The sequence below is a fragment of the Pelodiscus sinensis genome, chromosome 17 (assembly GCF_052426305.1).
Source record: "Pelodiscus sinensis isolate ZL-2025 chromosome 17, ASM5242630v1, whole genome shotgun sequence".
NCBI lineage: Eukaryota > Metazoa > Chordata > Testudines > Trionychidae > Pelodiscus > Pelodiscus sinensis.
This window is the reverse complement of record NC_143068.1, coordinates 33,327,449-33,345,376: the sequence shown is the minus strand read 5'-3', so window position 1 is coordinate 33,345,376 and position 17,928 is coordinate 33,327,449. Positions and strand designations below refer to the sequence as shown.

At 56.9% G+C, this 17,928-nt stretch overlaps 1 protein-coding gene across 1 annotated transcript; it reads right to left on the bottom strand.

The window, feature by feature from the left end:
* Positions 1–905: 905 nt before the first annotated feature.
* TMEM74B (transmembrane protein 74B) lies at positions 906–2,720 on the bottom strand. Its single transcript, XM_075900771.2, has one exon. The coding sequence runs from the start codon at positions 2,698–2,700 to the stop codon at positions 2,077–2,079; it is 624 nt and encodes a 207-aa protein (XP_075756886.1). The 5' UTR covers positions 2,701–2,720; the 3' UTR covers positions 906–2,076.
* Positions 2,721–17,928: the final 15,208 nt, after the last annotated feature.

Here is a 17,928-nt window from a genome sequence, read left to right as displayed (position 1 = left end):
GAGCAGGTTTAAAGCCTGGGGCCAGATCACTGCACCCTTTATTCACTTGACTACTCCCATGGGGACCAATCTGAGCCTGATTCTGTACCTTCTGGGAAGCACTGAGGGTCTTTATCTCTGGCTGATACTAGCGTCAATTCTAGCTCTGCATCTTATTGGATCAAGCTGATTAACTTCAGAGGGTGTGGCATTTGCTCAATACCTGCACTGATTTAGGGATGGAAAGGGTTAACCAGTTAATCAGTTCTCTGGTAAGTGGTGATGCTTACTGGGTAAGCGGTTAACCAGCAGCCAAACCGTGCTGAAGCAGACCCCTGCCCACACGATCCCAGTTAACCAGTTACATTTAACGGTTCACTGGTTAATTTTTTAAATGGGATTTTACATCTTTACACAAATTTGGACCCATGATTTTAATCCCCGTCATAGATGTCCACACTGATTATCCTCTAGCAAACCTCCCCAATGAGTTTGGGGTAAGAGGCACCAGTAAGGACTGCAGTGCCGGTTCCCATTGATTTCCAGGTGCAAGAGTGTGACCTCAAGCCCAGTGAAGATAACACAAAGACTCCCTTTGATTTTCAGGAGGGGTTGGATCAGGTGTAACAGGATTTCACCAGGGCTTCTCAATGCTCAATGAAGAGTTACAGAACATGGCATCTGAGATGTAATTAACTCCACAAAGATCACAGTTTCTAGGAACTATTAAAGAATGTGGTACTTCAATGGAGTTTATCTAAGGTACTAGAAACCATAATTTAATTCTGTCTCTTTAGGAAGACCCCACCGCAAACTGCCAGAAAAACCCCCCACCAGCTGGCGTATCGACTACTCCCCCTCAATGGATAAACTTTAATAGTTATTTTAGGGGTAACCTTTGAAAGCATTGAAATAAAATATCACATGAGCAATTCTTTTGCAGGCAAAATGACTGTTTTGCTGGTAGACATTTTGTGTTTGGATATTTAAATATATATTTGTGTGTGCCTGGGCACATTTGAATGAAGCCATTAATAGTATATATTTATTTATATACTATTACACAGGATATATGCACTGCGGTACACTGCAAATGTCACCTTTTGCTTAGATTATTTTCCTGTCAAAGAATTATTCCCACTTTTAGACTTCCTGCTTACGCTATTTTTTTCTCTCTCTATGCAGAATATTTTGCTTTACTTATATTTCAGGTTTTATTGCCAAGATGTTACTTCGTCTTCTAACTGCAGGCCCTCTGTTCTGGGGCCAGCATAAATGATCGGCCTCAAATATCTGAATGGGGAGAAATGGTTCATTTAAAATGAAAATCAGGAAATTGTTTACAATGCAAGTTGGTTTTCTGATTTCTCATCTTCTGGGCAAAGCAGAAGGTTTTAAAAAGGCTTCGAGGGCTGTGGATTTGCTGGTGTGACTCTCAGGTGGAGTGAAGATTGTGTGTTTTCTATTCCCCCGTTGTGCAGTCAGGAGGCCATGGTGAAGGACTGGAGAAGTCTTTTATATCCACATAACTTGTGAAAACGGTCGCATGTTATCCACATATTCCGCCCTTACAGTTAGGAACAGTGAAAGCTGCCACACAAGTGTTCCAATTCACTATTGCTAAAAAGTTGTGTACAGCTGAAAATCACACCCGACCTAAAAAACAAAACTGGGGCTCTCCCTGTGCTTTGTGGCCCATACCTAGCTCACCAGAGGGCCGCTGATATGTGACTTTGGCTATGCTTATTACCGCGAGCTACCACTGGAACCCCTGGCACCAAAAACTCCCCGAAATCTTGCCCTTTTCCCTCATTCTGATGGCAGGGAAGCAACTCCCTCCCCTCATGCTCTTAGAAAAAGCCACATTTGGTTCCCCAAAGGCTGCTGGCCTTGTTCAGTAGTGGGGTGGGAGTGTGAGCTGCATGTTCAGTGTCTTGTTCTTGCTTTCTTGCAGCAGGTGAAATTCCAATAGCCCTGCTCGGCTCTGGGGCTTGGAGTGACTGTGAAAACCTCCTTGCTCGACAGTCAACCCCCCACCCCCGTTTTCGGGGTGTGTTCACCAGGCAGGCCCCAGGCAGGGGCAGGGTGAGCGGGGGTCTAAGACCCCTGGCTGGTGGTCACCTGGGCGGCTTCATTCTCCACCAAGGCCTGTCCCCCGTCGCCGCCCAGCTGCCTGAGCCTCAGGCTGACGGAGCCGTAGGTTTTCCTGGGCCCCCTGGCGCCGGGGAAGCTCCGCCCGCGGTGCAGCTCCCCCTTGCAGATGGAGGCCATGAGCAGGCCGGAGAGCAGCAGCCCCCCCACGGTCAGCAGCCCCAGCCCCGCGATGATGCACCGGTCCAGGCGCGTGCCCAGGCGGGCGTAGTAGAGCTCCAGCCGCTCCATCTCGCGGGCCGGCAGGGCGGCGGGGTCCACGCGCGGCGCCCGGGGGATGGCGTAGGCGAGCCCCACCAGCAGGATCCCGCTGCCCAGCAGCAGCAGGGCGGACACGAAGCCGTAGTCCACCGAGGGGCCGGCGGGCTCCGGCGGGGGCGCGTCCTCCGAGCGGGGCGAGAGCTCAGCGCGCTGCGCCCGGGCCCGGCCGGGGCTCCCCGCCTCCGCCGCGCCGCGGAACCGGGTCTCCTCCTCCTCCTCCTCCGGCGCCTGGTAGGAGGCGTTGTCCAGGCCGGCGGGCGCTGTCCGCGGTGCTGAGCCGCTCCTCGGGCTCCTCAGCTCCAGCGCCATGGGCCGGGCGCTCGCCGGGCCTGCGGAGACACGAGAGCGGGCGAGCCCCGGGCAGCCAGCGCCCCCGCAGCCCCGCGCCAGGGCCGCCCGGGGCGCACGCGGGGATTGCGGGGCGCACGGTCTGCAGGGCGCACGCGGGGGGGGGGGCTGCGGGGCGCACGCGGGGGGGGGGGCTGCGGGGCGCACGCGGGGGGGGGAGGGCTGCGGGGCGCACGCGGGGGGGCTGCGGGGCGCACGGGCAGGTGCCGGCAATACCTCTCCCCCTCCCCCACTCACTTGTTATTCTCGGACCTGCCCCGGACGCGCGCTGCGGGCTGGCTGCGCGGGGACGGGCGGGGGTCGGTCCCGGAGCTCGGCTCTGCGGCACAGCATGGGTGCGGGGGGAGGCCCTGCCCCACGGGCTGCGCCCTCCGGAGGTCAGGCCGGCGAGGCGTGGCCGGCGGGGCTGCGCGCCCAGCCCGGCGAGTGGAGTCCCGCAGTGTCTCCCGCCCAGCTCAGCCCCGGCCTCCTCCCTCCAGGCCCGCCAGAGACACCTGCTGCAAAGCAGCCGCCGCCCCTGGCCGCTGCTCGGTCCCCGGGGGCGCCCCCCAGCTGGCTCTGGGGAGCCGGATCGCAGGGGGCTACGCCAGCCCGGGGTCGGGGCCGGTAAACAAAGGCGCCGCCCGGCAGATCCTTCTCCTGGCCAGACAAGGGGCCCCGGAGACCAGCGGCCGAGCAGCCGCCTGCGGGGAGGGGACGCGGGGGCACCTACCTGGCTGGACAGGGCCGCAGCCGCCTGGCCGAGGCGATGGAGCCCGCGGGCTGCTCCGGGCTCCCTGCGGACAGCGCGGGAGACATCCCCCCGGGCCCGCCAGCCAATGGGGCCGGGCTGAGCGAGCCAATGAGGGCACCTACCTGCGGGCTGGGGAGGCCAGGCGTGCGGGGCGGGGCGGCGCAGAGCGGAGCGGCCGAGCCCAGCCCGGAGCCGAGACAGGCCGGGCGCACGGAACCACGAGAGAGACCAGCCGGCGAGAAAGTCCGCGGACTGCCATGCCTGGCGCTGGGGTGTGCCGGGGGAGGGGTCATGTGTCCCGTCACTGGGGGGGGAGGAGAGTCCCACATGGCGGGCGCCACCGCGCCCCTCTTGCCAACCAAGGGCCTGGTTCAAAGCCCCCGGGAGCCAGTTGATGTCAGTGGAGTCGGGATCAGCCCTAAATGTTGCTCAGTTGCTCCATCGATTGCTCCTAGGGGCCTAATGCACGGGGCAAAGCTGCACCGTGTCCCTGCCGTGGCACACTGAGATTCGGCCCTGGCACACAGCAACCCCCCCTCCACCCCGCCCCAGTTTTGTGCAAAAACTTGCTGCCTGTCTACACTGGCTGTGAGTTCTTGTGCAAGAACACTGACGTTCTAATGTGTGAAATCAGGGCTTCTTGCGCAAGAACTATGATGCTCCCGCTCAGGAATAAGCCTCTTGCGCAACTGTTCTTGCACAAGAGGCCAGTGTAGACAGGCAACATGAATTTCTTGCGCAAGAAAGCCCTATGGCTAAAATGGTCATTGGAGCTTTTTTGCACAAGAGAGCGTCTACACTGGCACGGATGCTCTTGTGCAAAAGCACATCGCTTGCACAAAGGCACGGGCCAGTGTCGACGCTCTCTTCTGGAAGAGTTTTTGCACAAGATCATGCCAATGTAGACGTAGCGTCAGCCATTGCAATGAATAAAGTTCTTAGCCTGACCCGCAGATGCTCGGATGAGGGCGGTGTAATAACTGGATTTGACTAGTAGGCCACATTTATCCCAGGGACAAGCCCGTTGTATGTGACACAGTCCCACCATGGGTAAGATTAACTGCATGGATGACCTTTATCTTCGATATTGCCACCTCTGAACATCTTTTAGAGCCAGCTTTAGTGTTGTCTTTTTACAGAAACTACCCCCTTGCTAATGGGGATGCTGGATTTTAGCTGCCTCCTCTGATTTGATCGCAGTGCACCCAGTTCTCTTAACAGTGGGTGGGAGGAGGAGGTCTCAGCCCAGTGTGCAGTAGACAAGAGGCCAAGGTCTGACTAAGGACGGGGACTGAACTTTCTGCTCACCCCCAGAAGCCCTCTCTCAAGGTCCTGACTGGGGCACACGGGCGGGGCATTGTATTAGGGGGAGGGGGAGTTGCACTGTCATTCCCTGTCTTGTACCTCTCCCCTGGACAAGGGGTTTCAGTCTCTGTGTTTGTCAGGCCAGGAATTCTTTCGGGGCACCCCTCTGGCCTGTGTTCTACACGATCAGACTGAGGATCCCAGAGGTCCTTGCTATGACTCTCTGAGCACGGCAATACTTTTCAAAGAGGGATGCACTGAATTTGGGGCTGTGTGGCCTGCACCTACCATAAGAACATAAGAACGGCCGTACTGGGTCAGACCAAAGGTCCATCTAGCCCAGTATCCTGTCTGCCGACAGTGGCCAGCACCAGGTACCCCAGAGAGGGTGGACCGAAGACAATGATCAAGCGATTTGTCTCCTGCCATCCCTCTCCAGCCTCTGACAAACAGAGGCCAAGGACACCATTTTATCCCCTGGCTAATAGCCTTTTATGGACCTAACCTCCATGAATTTATCCAGCTTCTCTTTAAACTCTATTATAGTCCTAGCCTTCACAGCCTCCTCTGGCAAGGAGTTCCACAGGTTAACAACACGCTGTGTGAAGAAGAACTTCCTTTTATTAGTTTTAAACCTGCTACCCATTAATTTCATTTGGTGTCCTCTAGTTCTTCTATTATGGGAACTAATAAATAAATTTTCTTTATCAGCCCTCTCCACACCACTCCTGATTTTATAGACCTCTATCATATCCCCCCTCAGTCTCCTCTTTTCTAAACTGAAAAGTCCCAGTCTCTTTAGCCTCTCCTCATATGGGACCTGTTTTAAACCCTTAATCATTTTAGTTGCCCTTTTCTGAACCCTTTCCAAGGCCAAAATATCTTTTTTGAGGTGAGGAGACCACATCTGTACACAGTATTCAAGATGTGGGCGTACCATAGTTTTATACGGGGCAGTAAGATGTTCTGGGTCTTATTTTCTATCCCTTTCCTAATAATTCCTAGCATCCTATTTGCCTTTTTGACCATGCAACCGCTCGCTCACATCTCCAGCTCTTCGTTGTATCTGTCAGACCCACAAAGCTTTCCAGGAGCCTAGGAGCTGCTGCTCCCCAGGATGCCTCCATAACTGGGGCCTTACAAGCAGAATTAAAGTATAAACAAATGTGCACCCAATATGGTAACCCCATGGACACAGATTGCCAAGCTACACATTCCTAGGGCTAGAAAAATAGCCTCAGACCCAGGCAGATCCTGGGTGGCTGGTAATGCAGGCAAGGGAAGGCATTGCCTTCTCAACATTGCCTACACGCCCTGGCCACCGGGAAGTCTTGGGCCACAGCATGGCAACACGGCTTCCCCAGCCCACTAGGAGAACTGGGCCCCAGCCCTCCAGGTGGCCAGAAAGGATCAGGCTGGGGTGGGTGAAGCTTGGCTCCAGGGGCAGGGCTGCCTTCCCCAACACACACACACACACACACACACACACACACACACACCTCGCCAACACACACACACACACACACACACACACACACACACCTCGCCTATGTGGCAGATCAGGTAGATGCTTAACCCAAAATGGTGCATCCTCATGGGAATATGTGTGCATAGTGTGTGGGCACACGTGTGTGGATAGATAGATGGGGGGGTGTATGGGATAGATCATGGGTTCCCAAACTGGGGGGCATGCCCCCCTGGGGGGCAAGAAGAAATTCCGGGGGTGCGAGGTGACCCAACCCCTCCCCCCATCAAGTTTTGATGCCCTAGTCAGTTCCTTTTTTTTTCTCAAGTTTTGCTGCTATTTGGGGGGGGGGAGGCGTGAGGGTTTCTCAAAAATCAAAAAGGGGACATGATACTGAAAAGTTTGGGAACCACTGGGATGGATAGATAGATAGATAGATAGATAGATAGATAGATGATAGATAGATAGATAGATAGATAGATAGATAGATAGATAGATAGATAGATAGATAGAAACTGATTTATCCACTAGACAGAGACTCTTCTAATTATATTTAAATCATTGTAATAAAGAAATTCCAGCCCATATTTCCTCTAGCAGAGCAATGACTTATTTATTTTCTGGCTTTGTCTGTGAGCTTTTATGGGGCTCAGGACTAGTGATGGGAATGGTTAATTGGTTAACCAGTAAGCATCCCCCTTACCATGTGATGTTTAACTGGAGGGGGCTAGAGCAGCTCTTGTCCATGGCAGGGTCAGCCCAGTACTCCAGACTGGCTGAAGCAGCCCCCATCCATGGTGGGCCTGGCCTGGCATGCTGCGGGCAGGGATGCTCCCGCCTGGCAGCCTCCCCCTCACCCATCCCCGTTTAATCGGTTAATATCACATTGAACCGGTTCACTACTTAAATAGGATTTTACACCCCTACGCAGAACACTGTGGCCAATATTTTCAGAAGTGACAAGTGACTTTGAGTGCCTAGCCAGAGACACCCGAAAGGGTCCAATTTCCTGAAAGAGCTGAGCACCCGCCTCTGAGAATCAGACCCCACAACAGAGCCAAACTGAACCTCTAAAGACCAGGCATGGATAGCTTGTCAATTACAGGTCTCCGCCCCTTTAAGGCCAGGGACCTGAAGAGCATGTGACTGGAACTGGCCACTCAGAGGCTGGTCTGCTGGGCTATAAAAGAGGCAGCCTGGTGCTGCCTATGGCAGTGTGGGTGGCTGTGAGAGAGGGAAGTGCTTTTCTGGGGGAGCTGAAGGGGAACAGCTGTGGCTGTGAAGTCCATCCTGGCACCCCCTTTCCTGGGTCTCAAGCCGAGCGCCCAATGCATGGAGGCCTGCAGGTGGCTAGTGACTGCTAACAGCCCTTGGCCAGCCGTTAGTGTTGCCAGGTGTCCAGGATTCAACCGGACAGTCCGGTTTTTGGGTTCTCTGTCCGGTAAAATAATTCAGGCTGGGCGCCCGATGGAAGCCTGGCGGGGGTGGGGGAAGTGGCTGGGAGGCGGGCTGAGAGCCTCTGGTTGTGTCTGACGTAGAAGTGATGCCTTGGGGAGGAGGAGAAGCCTTGTCCGTGCTCCTGAGCACTCGTGCTTTGTCAGGACCGTGCGTGGGACGGGCAGCGCCCTGGCATCTGCATGTGCCCAGGTCAGTCCCGCTCCCCGCTGGCCAATTCTCCCCCCCCCCCCACTCCCTCTCTGGCCAGCACTGCTCCCCCCCCCCCCCCCCCCCGACACCCTCTCGGCAAGCTTTGCTTCCTGCCGGCCGGTTCTCCTCCTCCCGATCTCTGTGTCTTCCATCACAGCCTCTCACAGGCCCCCTGCACAAGGGCACAGGTGCGAGCACACACACGTCTCTGCCATTACACTGCTACCCTGGGACTTGGGAGAGCCCGGCTCCTGCAGCCTTCCCTTGGGTCCTTGGGCAAGTCACTTAGCCACTCTGTGCCTCAGTTTCTCATCTATACAATGTGGATAACAGCCCTGCCTTGCCCCTTAGAGGTGGTGTAAGATGCTGAAATACTGCAGGGATGAGGGGGGATATAAGTAGAGCCCTGGAAATTTGTGGGGATCACTTTTATATCCACATCCGCATGCGTGGCTGCAGGTATCTGTGACTCATTTTTGTGGATGCAGATACACATTTTGGATGCACGCAGGGCTGTACGTAAGTCTGCATGTGGGGCCTGGCTCCCCACGGTGCATCTTCACTTGTATGCTCAGGGGTGGCCCCCACAGTGTCCGCGGCGTTTCACTGCCATACAAACGGGAGTCCCGCAGCGGTGTCTTGGACCCGCCTGTGCCCGGGGCTGGGCTCAGTCTCCTGCCTGCCCCCAGCCTCGTCTTGGACTCACCGGGAGACGAACCTGACGGCCCTCTGGGGCTTTTCTCTCCCCTCCGCTTGGCCAGCCCACGAGGCTCTGCCTCTGCACGGGGCTTACTGCCTCGCCCACTTCTGCTCCATGCAGTCCCTCCAGCCCCGAGCGGGTACCTTGCAACATTGCCCCTGCATAGTTCCTGTCCTATTTACCCTGCACGCCTCCCCCAGCGGCTGTGTGCTCCCTGCCCTGGCATCCGCAGCGAGCGAGAGGGGCTGCCGCTGGCCTTGCTTGGCTTGGGTGGTTTTCTCCGTGGGGAGCAGCGAGGAGCTCTCTCCTGCGTTCTCTGCCAAAGCCCAGAGGTCGGGCCTGGTTCCACATGACTCACAGCTGCCTCCCCGCTTCACTTGGAGCGAAAACCCACACGTGCACGGTTGAGTCACCAGTTGCTTTTATTCTGCTCGGTGCCACTGTGCAGGGGACGCTGCCGAGCTCGTGCAGCCGATGCGGAGCTGCCCAAGGACGGGGAGGGAGCAGAGGGAAGATGTCCCAGAGGCCTTAGGGGCCCATGCGGGGGCCCAGCCAGCAGGGATGCAGCTGGAGGAGGAGCAGAAACTGCATCTGGAGCAGGCGCTGGCCTGGCTGAGGAGGGAGCTGGTAAGACCTCTTCAATTTCATAGCCCTGCCCAGAACCCTCCCTTCCCTCTGCAAACATGTGAGCACACACAGCCAGGCCTGCAAGATGTGAGCGCGCGCACGCACACACACACACACACACACACACACACAGAGCCAGGCCTGCAAGATGTGAGCGCGCGCGCGCGCACACACACACACACACACAGAGCCAGGCCTGCAAGATGTGAGCGCGCGCACACACACACACACACACACACACAGAGCCAGGCCTGCAAGATGTGAGCGCGCGCGCGCGCACACACACACACACACACACACACACACAGCCAGGCCTGCAAGATGTGAGCGCACGCGCGCGCACACACACACACACACACACACACAGAGCCAGGCCTGCAAGATGTGCGCGCGCGCACACACACACACACACACACACACAGAGCCAGGCCTGCAAGATGTGAGCGCGCACACACACACACACACACACACACAGAGCCAGGCCTGCAAGATGTGAGCGCGCGCGCACACACACACACACACACACACACACACACACACAGCCAGGCCTGCAAGATGTGAGCGCGCGCGCGCGCACACACACACACACACACACACACACAGAGCCAGGCCTGCAAGATGTGAGCGCGCGCACACACACACACACACACACACAGAGCCAGGCCTGCAAGATGTGAGCGCGCACACACACACACACACACACACAGAGCCAGGCCTGCAAGATGTGAGCGCGCGCACACACTCAAACACAGAGCCAGGCCTGCAAGATGTGAGTGCGCACACACACGCTCGCGCACACACACACACAGCCAGGCCTGCAAGATGTGAGTGCACACGTGCATACACACACACACACACACACACAGAGCTGGGCCTGCTAGATGTGAGCACGCGCGTGCACACAAACACAGAGCCACGCCTGCAAGATGTGAGCGCACACGTGCACACACACACACACAGCCGGGCCTGCAAGATGTGAGTGCGCACTTGCATACACACACACATACACACACACACACAGCCGGGCCTGCAAGATGTGAGTGCGCACTTGCATACACACACACACACACACACACACACACACACAGAGCTGGGCCTGCAAGATGTGCGCGCACGCACACACACACACACACAGAGCCGGGCCTGCAAAATGTGAGTGCACACATGCACGCGCGCACACACACACACACACACACACACACACACACACACACACACACACATACAGCCAGGCCTGCAAGATGTGAGCGCACACGTTAGTGGACTTACCATGGGATCAGTTTTGTACCCAACTCCCTACAGCTCCCAGCCCGGTTACACCAGGGGCCAATCTGGCAACGGCCTGCCAATAGGGAAGATCAGGCCAAGCCCAGGGCTGATGATATAAGCAAAGTCTTAACTCCCCCCTTTGGCTGCCTATTCCAGCACGTCACCCAGATGCGGAGGGGTTCGGATCAGCGTGGACAGGGAAGCGAGCCCAGTCGCCTTAAAACTACAGCGCCCCCTGCTGGGGCGGGCCGTGGTTACTGGGATGCACAGGGCCTGTTGCCCCCAAACATACGTAAGCCAAGGATGGTGGAGGACCCTCCCCATGGAGAATCCGCCTCTTGGGCAGAGCTGCCCCCAAAGCCACATGATCTGCAAGAAGAGAATCCCTGGACCAGAGACGTTCGGGAGCTCCGCTACCCTGGCACCGGGGGTGGGAGGGACGGATAGACAGGAGAAGGCTGCAGTTAGTGTCTGCGACTCGGGAGCCGGGAGCAGCAGGGAAGGGCCGCGCTCGAACAACGGGGATGCCAGTGGAAAAGAGAGATGGCTTACGTGGATGGGGTCCAGAGTGACCCGGACAGATTAGAGGACTGGGCCAAACGAAATCTGATGAGGTTCAGCAAGGACCAGTGCAGAGTCCTGCCCTTGGGACAGAAGAATCCCAAGTATTGTTACAGGCTGGGGACCGACTGGCTAAGCAGCAGTTCTGCAGAAAAGGACCTGGGGGTTACACTGGATGAGAGGCTGGAGATGAGTCAACAGGGCGCCCTTGTAGCCAAGAAGGCTAATGGCACATTAGGGGGCATTAGGAGGAGCATGGCCAGCAGATCCAGAGATGTCATCATTCCTCTTTATTCGGCTCTGGTGAGGCCACATCTGGAGTATCATGTCCAGTTCTGGGGCCCCCACTGTAGAAAGGATGTGGATGCATTGGAGAGGGTCCAGCGGAGGGCAACCAAAATGATTCAGGGGCTGGAGCGCATGACATATGAGGAGAGGCCGAGGGAGTTGGGTCTGTTTAGTCTGCAGAAGCGAAGAGTGAGGGGGGATTTGAGAGCAGCCTTCAACTTCCTGAAGGGGGGTTCCAAAGAGGATGGAGAAAGACTGTTCTCAGAAGTGACAGATGCAGAACAAGGAGCAGTGGAGCAGGTCTAGGTTGGATATTAGGAAAAACTCTTTCCCTAGGAGGGTGGGGAAGCACTGGGATGGGTTCGCTAGGGAGGGGGTGGAATCGCCATCCCTAGGGGTGTTTAAGTCTCGGCTTGACAAAACCCTGGCTGGGTTGATTTAGTTGGGTTGGTCCTGCCTTGGGCAGGGGGCTGGACTTGACCTTCTGAGGTCTCTTCCAGTTCTATGGTTCTATGGAGAAAAACCAGATTGGGCTTGTGGAAGATGCTGGGGGGGGGGGGAGTTGGGAAACTAATTAGAAATGGGGGTGGCTGGAAGGAGAGAGAGACACTGGTGGACAGAGACGCGGGGGTGCTATGTAAGGGGGTCCAGGAGGGGATTGGCCACTTGGGAAGTGGCAGCACAGTTCAAAAGGGAGGGAGTGTTGGAGGAGAGATGGGAACCAGACAACGGGCCCATAAATGAGGGGGCGGCTGGAAAGTTCTTGGGAGTGAAGAAATGGGAAGGGGGAGAGACGCGTGCCAAGGGCAGGGGCTGGGGGAGGGGGGTGTCCTGCAATGCACGGTGATTTCGCTGGCAGAAAAGGCGATGTGGGGGGGGAGGCCCCACTCCACTGTGGCCCAGGCCCGAGCTGGCATTCGCTGCCAGCCCTGCTGGGAGGGAACGTTTCATTCCTGCCTCTTTAGTATTCATAGCTTTCCACAGCAGCCTGCACACCCGCTGCTGAATGCAGCTCAAGGGGACGCAAAGGTCAGGTCTGGATTATGAGAAAAACAACCGAGCAATTCTGGAGCCAGCGAAAAGCACCAGAGGTCGCGGGGGGCTTTATACTGAGGCAAAGAACCGTATCTGCTGCGGGGCTTTCTAGCACGCCGGCCGCCTGGCGACGCCACGCCGGGGCATGTGCTGAGGTAGAATCCCTCTCTGAATACAGAGAGCGCTACGCCCACGCACACACACAGTGCATGCCCTGTCACGCTAAACATGGCTTCTCCGCTCCTGCCCACGCACAATCACTCCCCTATTCACAATTAAACGCTTGCGCATGCTCAGAATCACTCATCCCAGAGTCGTGGCCGGAGCTGCAGAACTAGGACTGCCGCTTAGACGGCAACTAAACGTTAGGCCCTGGTGACCTGGCTTCGGCTCCTAGCTTGGCAGCAGACTCCCCGTGTGACCCTGAGCAAGACACGCACTCCCTCTGTGCCTCAGTTTCCCCACCTGGGAAACGGGGGGGGGGGGAGTTTATAATCCTTCCTTTGTCTGCCATATTTGCGTGGCTTGTAAGGTCTTTGAGGCAGAGCTCGTCTCTTATTACATGTATGTACAGCCCGGGGGTGGGGGGGGGGGCCTGATTTCAGCTGGATACTCTAGGTGCTACCTAATAGGTGCCTAGAATCCAGGCTGGCATTTAAAACCACAAAGGACCGTTTTTCTAATGCCCATTCCTGGTTTCAAGGCCCCATCTTCCCTTCCCAGACTAGAGCCCATATTCTACCATGGGCCCTTTCCTCGGGGTCCTGGAAACACTCCCAAGATGAAGTTAGTCATTTAGGATTGAGGTGCCCATAGCATGGGGTTATGGCCAGGGCTGCCGGTGGCTTGCCAGGAGCACAGGCCTCCTTAACGGCCTGAGTTTAACACACAGACCCGGTCTGAGCGTGGGCAGCTCAGTCTCAACCACAGGGTCCCCACCGGGCAGGGGTCTGAGCGTTGCTCTGGTTTTATGTCCCGCCCTCGGTCCATTCAGCGAGACCCGGATCCTGCACCTCCGCTGCTGCGGGGTGGGGCTGCTCAGGCTGAATGCGCCCCCGTTGCAGAACCATTTGTATCCCCCCCCCCCGGTGTTCAGCGGTGCACAGGACAAGACACGGGACAGAATGAGCCACCTCTGTCCCTTTGCTCCACTCCCCGAGGGCCTGGCCCGACGCCCCGTGAAACCACCGACAAGGCTCCCACTGACGTAACGGCCTTGGATCGGCCTCACGTCCCCTTTGTCCTTCCTTTGATGTCCGGGGTGGCCGGGTTCCCACCACGCTGCCAAGTTCTGATCTCCAGCCAAGTGTGGGCATGAGGCGGAACCCACTGGGGGTCCACCGCTCGGCGGCCAGGGGAGCTCCGTTTTATCTGTTCCACCGACAGGAACAGTTCATCTGCAGTGGTGCTGTGGTGCTGGCGCCTTGCGGAGGGGGATTCCCTCAGGAGCCCACTTGCTGTGCCAAAGGATACCAAAGTATTTCCCTAAAACGTGTCCCATTGTACACCCCTGCACACACAAACACACACGCACAAAGACTTACCTGGCATTGCCCAAGTCCTTCAGTGGGGGGGTCCAGGAGTCAGGGCAGGGCCTTGGGATGTGGGGGGCAGGGCAGGAGACCGAGGGCTTGGGGGTGCAGGAGTCAGGGTGGAAGGCTGAGGAAGGCCTCAGGGCAGGAGCTGGGGATGTGGGGGGGTACAAGAGTGAGGGTTGGGGAGTGAGGAAGGACTCAGGATGGGGGGTCCCATTGAGCAGGGCCTTCTCCCCCCCCCATCTCCCAGTAAGCACAGGCCTTCTGACCCCTCCCCCCTCCCCGGTCCCCAAGCTGGCAAAGGCCTTCTGTGTCCCCCCCAGCCCTCCAGTCCTCCCAGTGCTGAAGCTAAGGGCCGGGGGGTGGGAAGGGTTTGGGACGGGGGGGCTACTTACCCCGTCTTGTGGCAGGCAAGATGATGAGCCCCAGCCCTGTTGGCTGCTCTCTTGGTGCAGCTGCCCCCTAGTGGCCAAACTGCAGTTTAGCTCTCCCCTGCGCTCGCTGCCTCCAGTGGCCACGCTCAGTATCACGGCCCTCCTCGCTGTGCCCCCTCCCTTTCCATGGTATGGAAAATAGTCCCATTCTCAGCACTTCCTGTTTTCCTGGCACAACCAAGCCCTGACCTTGCTTTAACTTTGTGCCTTTGCTGGGAGAGACAAAACACAACACAACACACCAGCTAAGCTTAATATACTAAGGAATTTGTTACATCCACATTCTTCCCCTAACAATAGTTCTAATCATCTTTTTCACAAGCTAGGCAGCCTCCTAGCTTGGGTCTGATCCTCCCACTGTTCAGATTTCAGCAGGCATCTTGGGTGGTAAGGCATCTCCTGGCACCTGGCAATTGCCCTATTGTTTGGTTTCCCACCTTTATATCCCCTTTGCCCAAGGCAGGAATTCTTTGTGTTCAGTTCCAGATCCAAAATGGGTTCCAGCATCAGGTGACCTGGCCGCATGTCTTGGCAGGACCAACCACAGTCCAGGCTGACAGGAAAAATAAGACTATTCATAGGTCATTGGTTTGAGCACCAAGCTATTATGTTTCCAGAGTGGCCCTCATTAGCACATCTAGAGTTATAAACAGATCCACACGTCTAATTTCATATGCAAGAACGATACCTGCACACAAACAGAATATACCCCATTCGGCAGATTGTAACTTTAAAAATGAGATGTCACATGATGCATTTTGCCCAAGGCATCTCTGTGTTATGCATATTCATATTTATACGAACATTTCCATAAAGCAGGGGAAAACCCTTCGCCCGTGACTCACCAACCCTGCCTCCCTTGGGCTTCAGTCTGTTTCCCCATGTCCACCCCCCCTTCAGAAAGCCCCCTCCTGTTCTCCAGCAAGGGCTGGAGGGCTGCAGCAAGAGGAGAGGGGTGAAAGGTTGAGGGTTCCCAGTATTGGTTCCCTCATGTCTAGCTCAGACAATTCTCAGCAGTGGCTGGTCAGGACCCCCTCGTGTTTCTTTTCCCCCTTCTCTGCACGGATGGAATAACAGTCTCATTACCCAAAGGCAGATACAGTGCTAAAGACTCAGCGCCCCAGCTACATATATATATTTTTATGCCCTGCTCCAGTCCGAGATGCAGCTCCAGGATCAGCAGCTGCTGGAGAAGCTGGTACAGCTGCATACCAGCATCAAGGAGCTGAAAGTGGAATGGGCGTACTGGGAGAGCGCCGACCCGAGCAGGGAGACAGTCAGCACCAGAGCGCGGTCCAGCTCAGAAGACAGGGGAGCTCCAGTTCCGACAGGAGCCTCGGCACCATCCCCGAAAGGAGAGACAAGCCGGAGAAACTCCGTCCCGTAGGGTGGCCCCAAGCCATGGGAGGAACAGAACTGCTGGTCCCGTCAACGTGACATTCATCTGGAAACAACAAGACGCCTTCTCTCTTTTGTTTTCATGGCCATCCCAATGCATGCGTTGGGGCTGTGCGGGTCACTCTCCATGAACTGAACCAAGCGTTCATCACATGCACCGTCAATCAGTGATACTGCCACGTCCGTCTTGGCATCTTCAGCCCAGCGGGCCAGGATGGTCCCGGCCAACAGGCCTCCTTCAGGGGGCACCGTTTTAATCCAACGCCCCTTCTGGGAAACACCTGTGCATGCTCCCTAGAAAACCACCACAGGCACCGGTTTCATGAACCTTCCTTCCCACTTCCCACCCCCACTGCCCCATGCTTGGGGCAAGTCACCACGAGAGCTTCCAAAGGACAGGAAGCCTGGGAAGGGATTTGGTTGGGTTCCTGAGCATGTCGACATCTTTACTGCCACTCAGAATCACCGTCCTCCCCTTAGTCAATGGGGCGCCTCATGGAATAGGGGCCCGCTAAACCCGAGATAAGGGGTTGTCTGCACTGGCTGACGAGGGTGCTCTCCGGGGCAGCTAGCCGGACACACGCTAGCTCTGTTTGAGCGATCGTGCTGGTAGGGCGGCTGCAGCAACGTGCCTGGCTCCTTGGGCTCGCCATGAATGTTCCTAGGGGGTCGCACAGGCTTGTAGTCAGGCACGTGATTGACGCCCCAAGTCCTAGTTCGTGGGGTGGGGGGGAGGAATTGGCTCCCCCTCCCACAGCTGGTGCAGTAAAGTGCTGCCTGGAGGCTTTTTTCCCCACAAAATCTACTAGTCTGCCCCCCCCCCCCCCCCGCCAGTTTCTTCTGTGCAAGGGGAATATGGAAGAGGGTCTTTTTACTTCTCAGTCAGGGGCCCAGTCCCTGAGGTGTTACTGTTTGTTTTGCTTCTCACTTGTGTGTGGCCCCTCGCTGATCTTTCCATGGGGTCGGGGGCTGCTGACCCACAGAACTAATCGGTCGGGGGCCACACAAAAGTGGACCACCCCTGCGAGACACCTGCAGACTGTGCTCTGGGGCTGAGTGCTGAGTCCCCCCTGCTCCATGGCCTTCCTCTCTCCGCCGATTCTCTGTAGCTCTCCGGAGAGGTTCAGTGACCCCTGCCAAGGAGGGAAGAGCCGACCTACGGCAGAGCGATCCTGCAGGCCACAGTGGGTGGAACGAGCCGCGGATCCATCACCCGGTGAAACCCATGCGGAAGGAAGGACACATACCCCCAGGTGGGAACCAGTCCCCCCTCCCGCCCCAAAGGTTCAATCTGCCCCACTGCAGGTCCTGTGAGCTCTGCACTTCTGAGAGGGGGGCCTATCCCCAGCAGACACGCACAGCAGCAGGCAAAGGATCTGTTTCTAATCCCAAAAGCCGCTCGGGGGGTGGGCGGGGACCACTGGGGTGCCAGGGATTTGCATAAGAAATGTGTCAGTAGGTAACCTAGGATAACTGACGTCTAATTATCTTCAGCTAGCACCAGGCCACGGGGGAGGTGGGGGACGCCGCAGGGGGCGGACGTGTCCCTGGCGCTGAGGCGGCTGATGAGTCAGGCAGAGGCTTTGACGCCCGGGGGGCTGTTGTCTGTGCTTGGCTTTAAGGTAAAGCAAAGTGGATGTGACCAGGCTGCAAAACCCAGTTCGCTGTCTTCTTTTTGCTGGGATGTGTACCAGTGGGGTGGACCAGCTACCTCCCTTGGAGCCATTTGTGGGGAGAGGGGCTGTGTGCCATTGAGGCAGCAGCGGCGGCTGGAGATGCGCTGGGCCCCTTTGAATAGCCAGGCCCTAAGGCAATTGCCCCGTTTGCCCGCCCCTGTTGGCGGGCCTGGCCGGGCCGCTGCATATCCCACCACCACTGCAGCTCAGAAACAAAAGATTTTCCATCAGACACAGAGAGGGAGGCTCACTTTTCTTATCTGTGGTTTCTCGTAGGGCCTGGGATGTCAGCCCAGGGCTTTTATTAATCACTCGCAGACTTACCCGGCACTGCCTGGGTCCTTCAGGGCAGAGGGCTGGCAGGGTGAGTGATGCAGGAGTCAAGCCAGGACCTTGGGAGTGTGGGGGGCAGGGCAGGAGGCTCGGAGCATGGGGGGGGGGTATAGAATCATAGAGCACTAGGACTGGAAGGGACCTCGAGAGTCATCGAGTCCAGTCCCCTGCCCTCATGGCAGG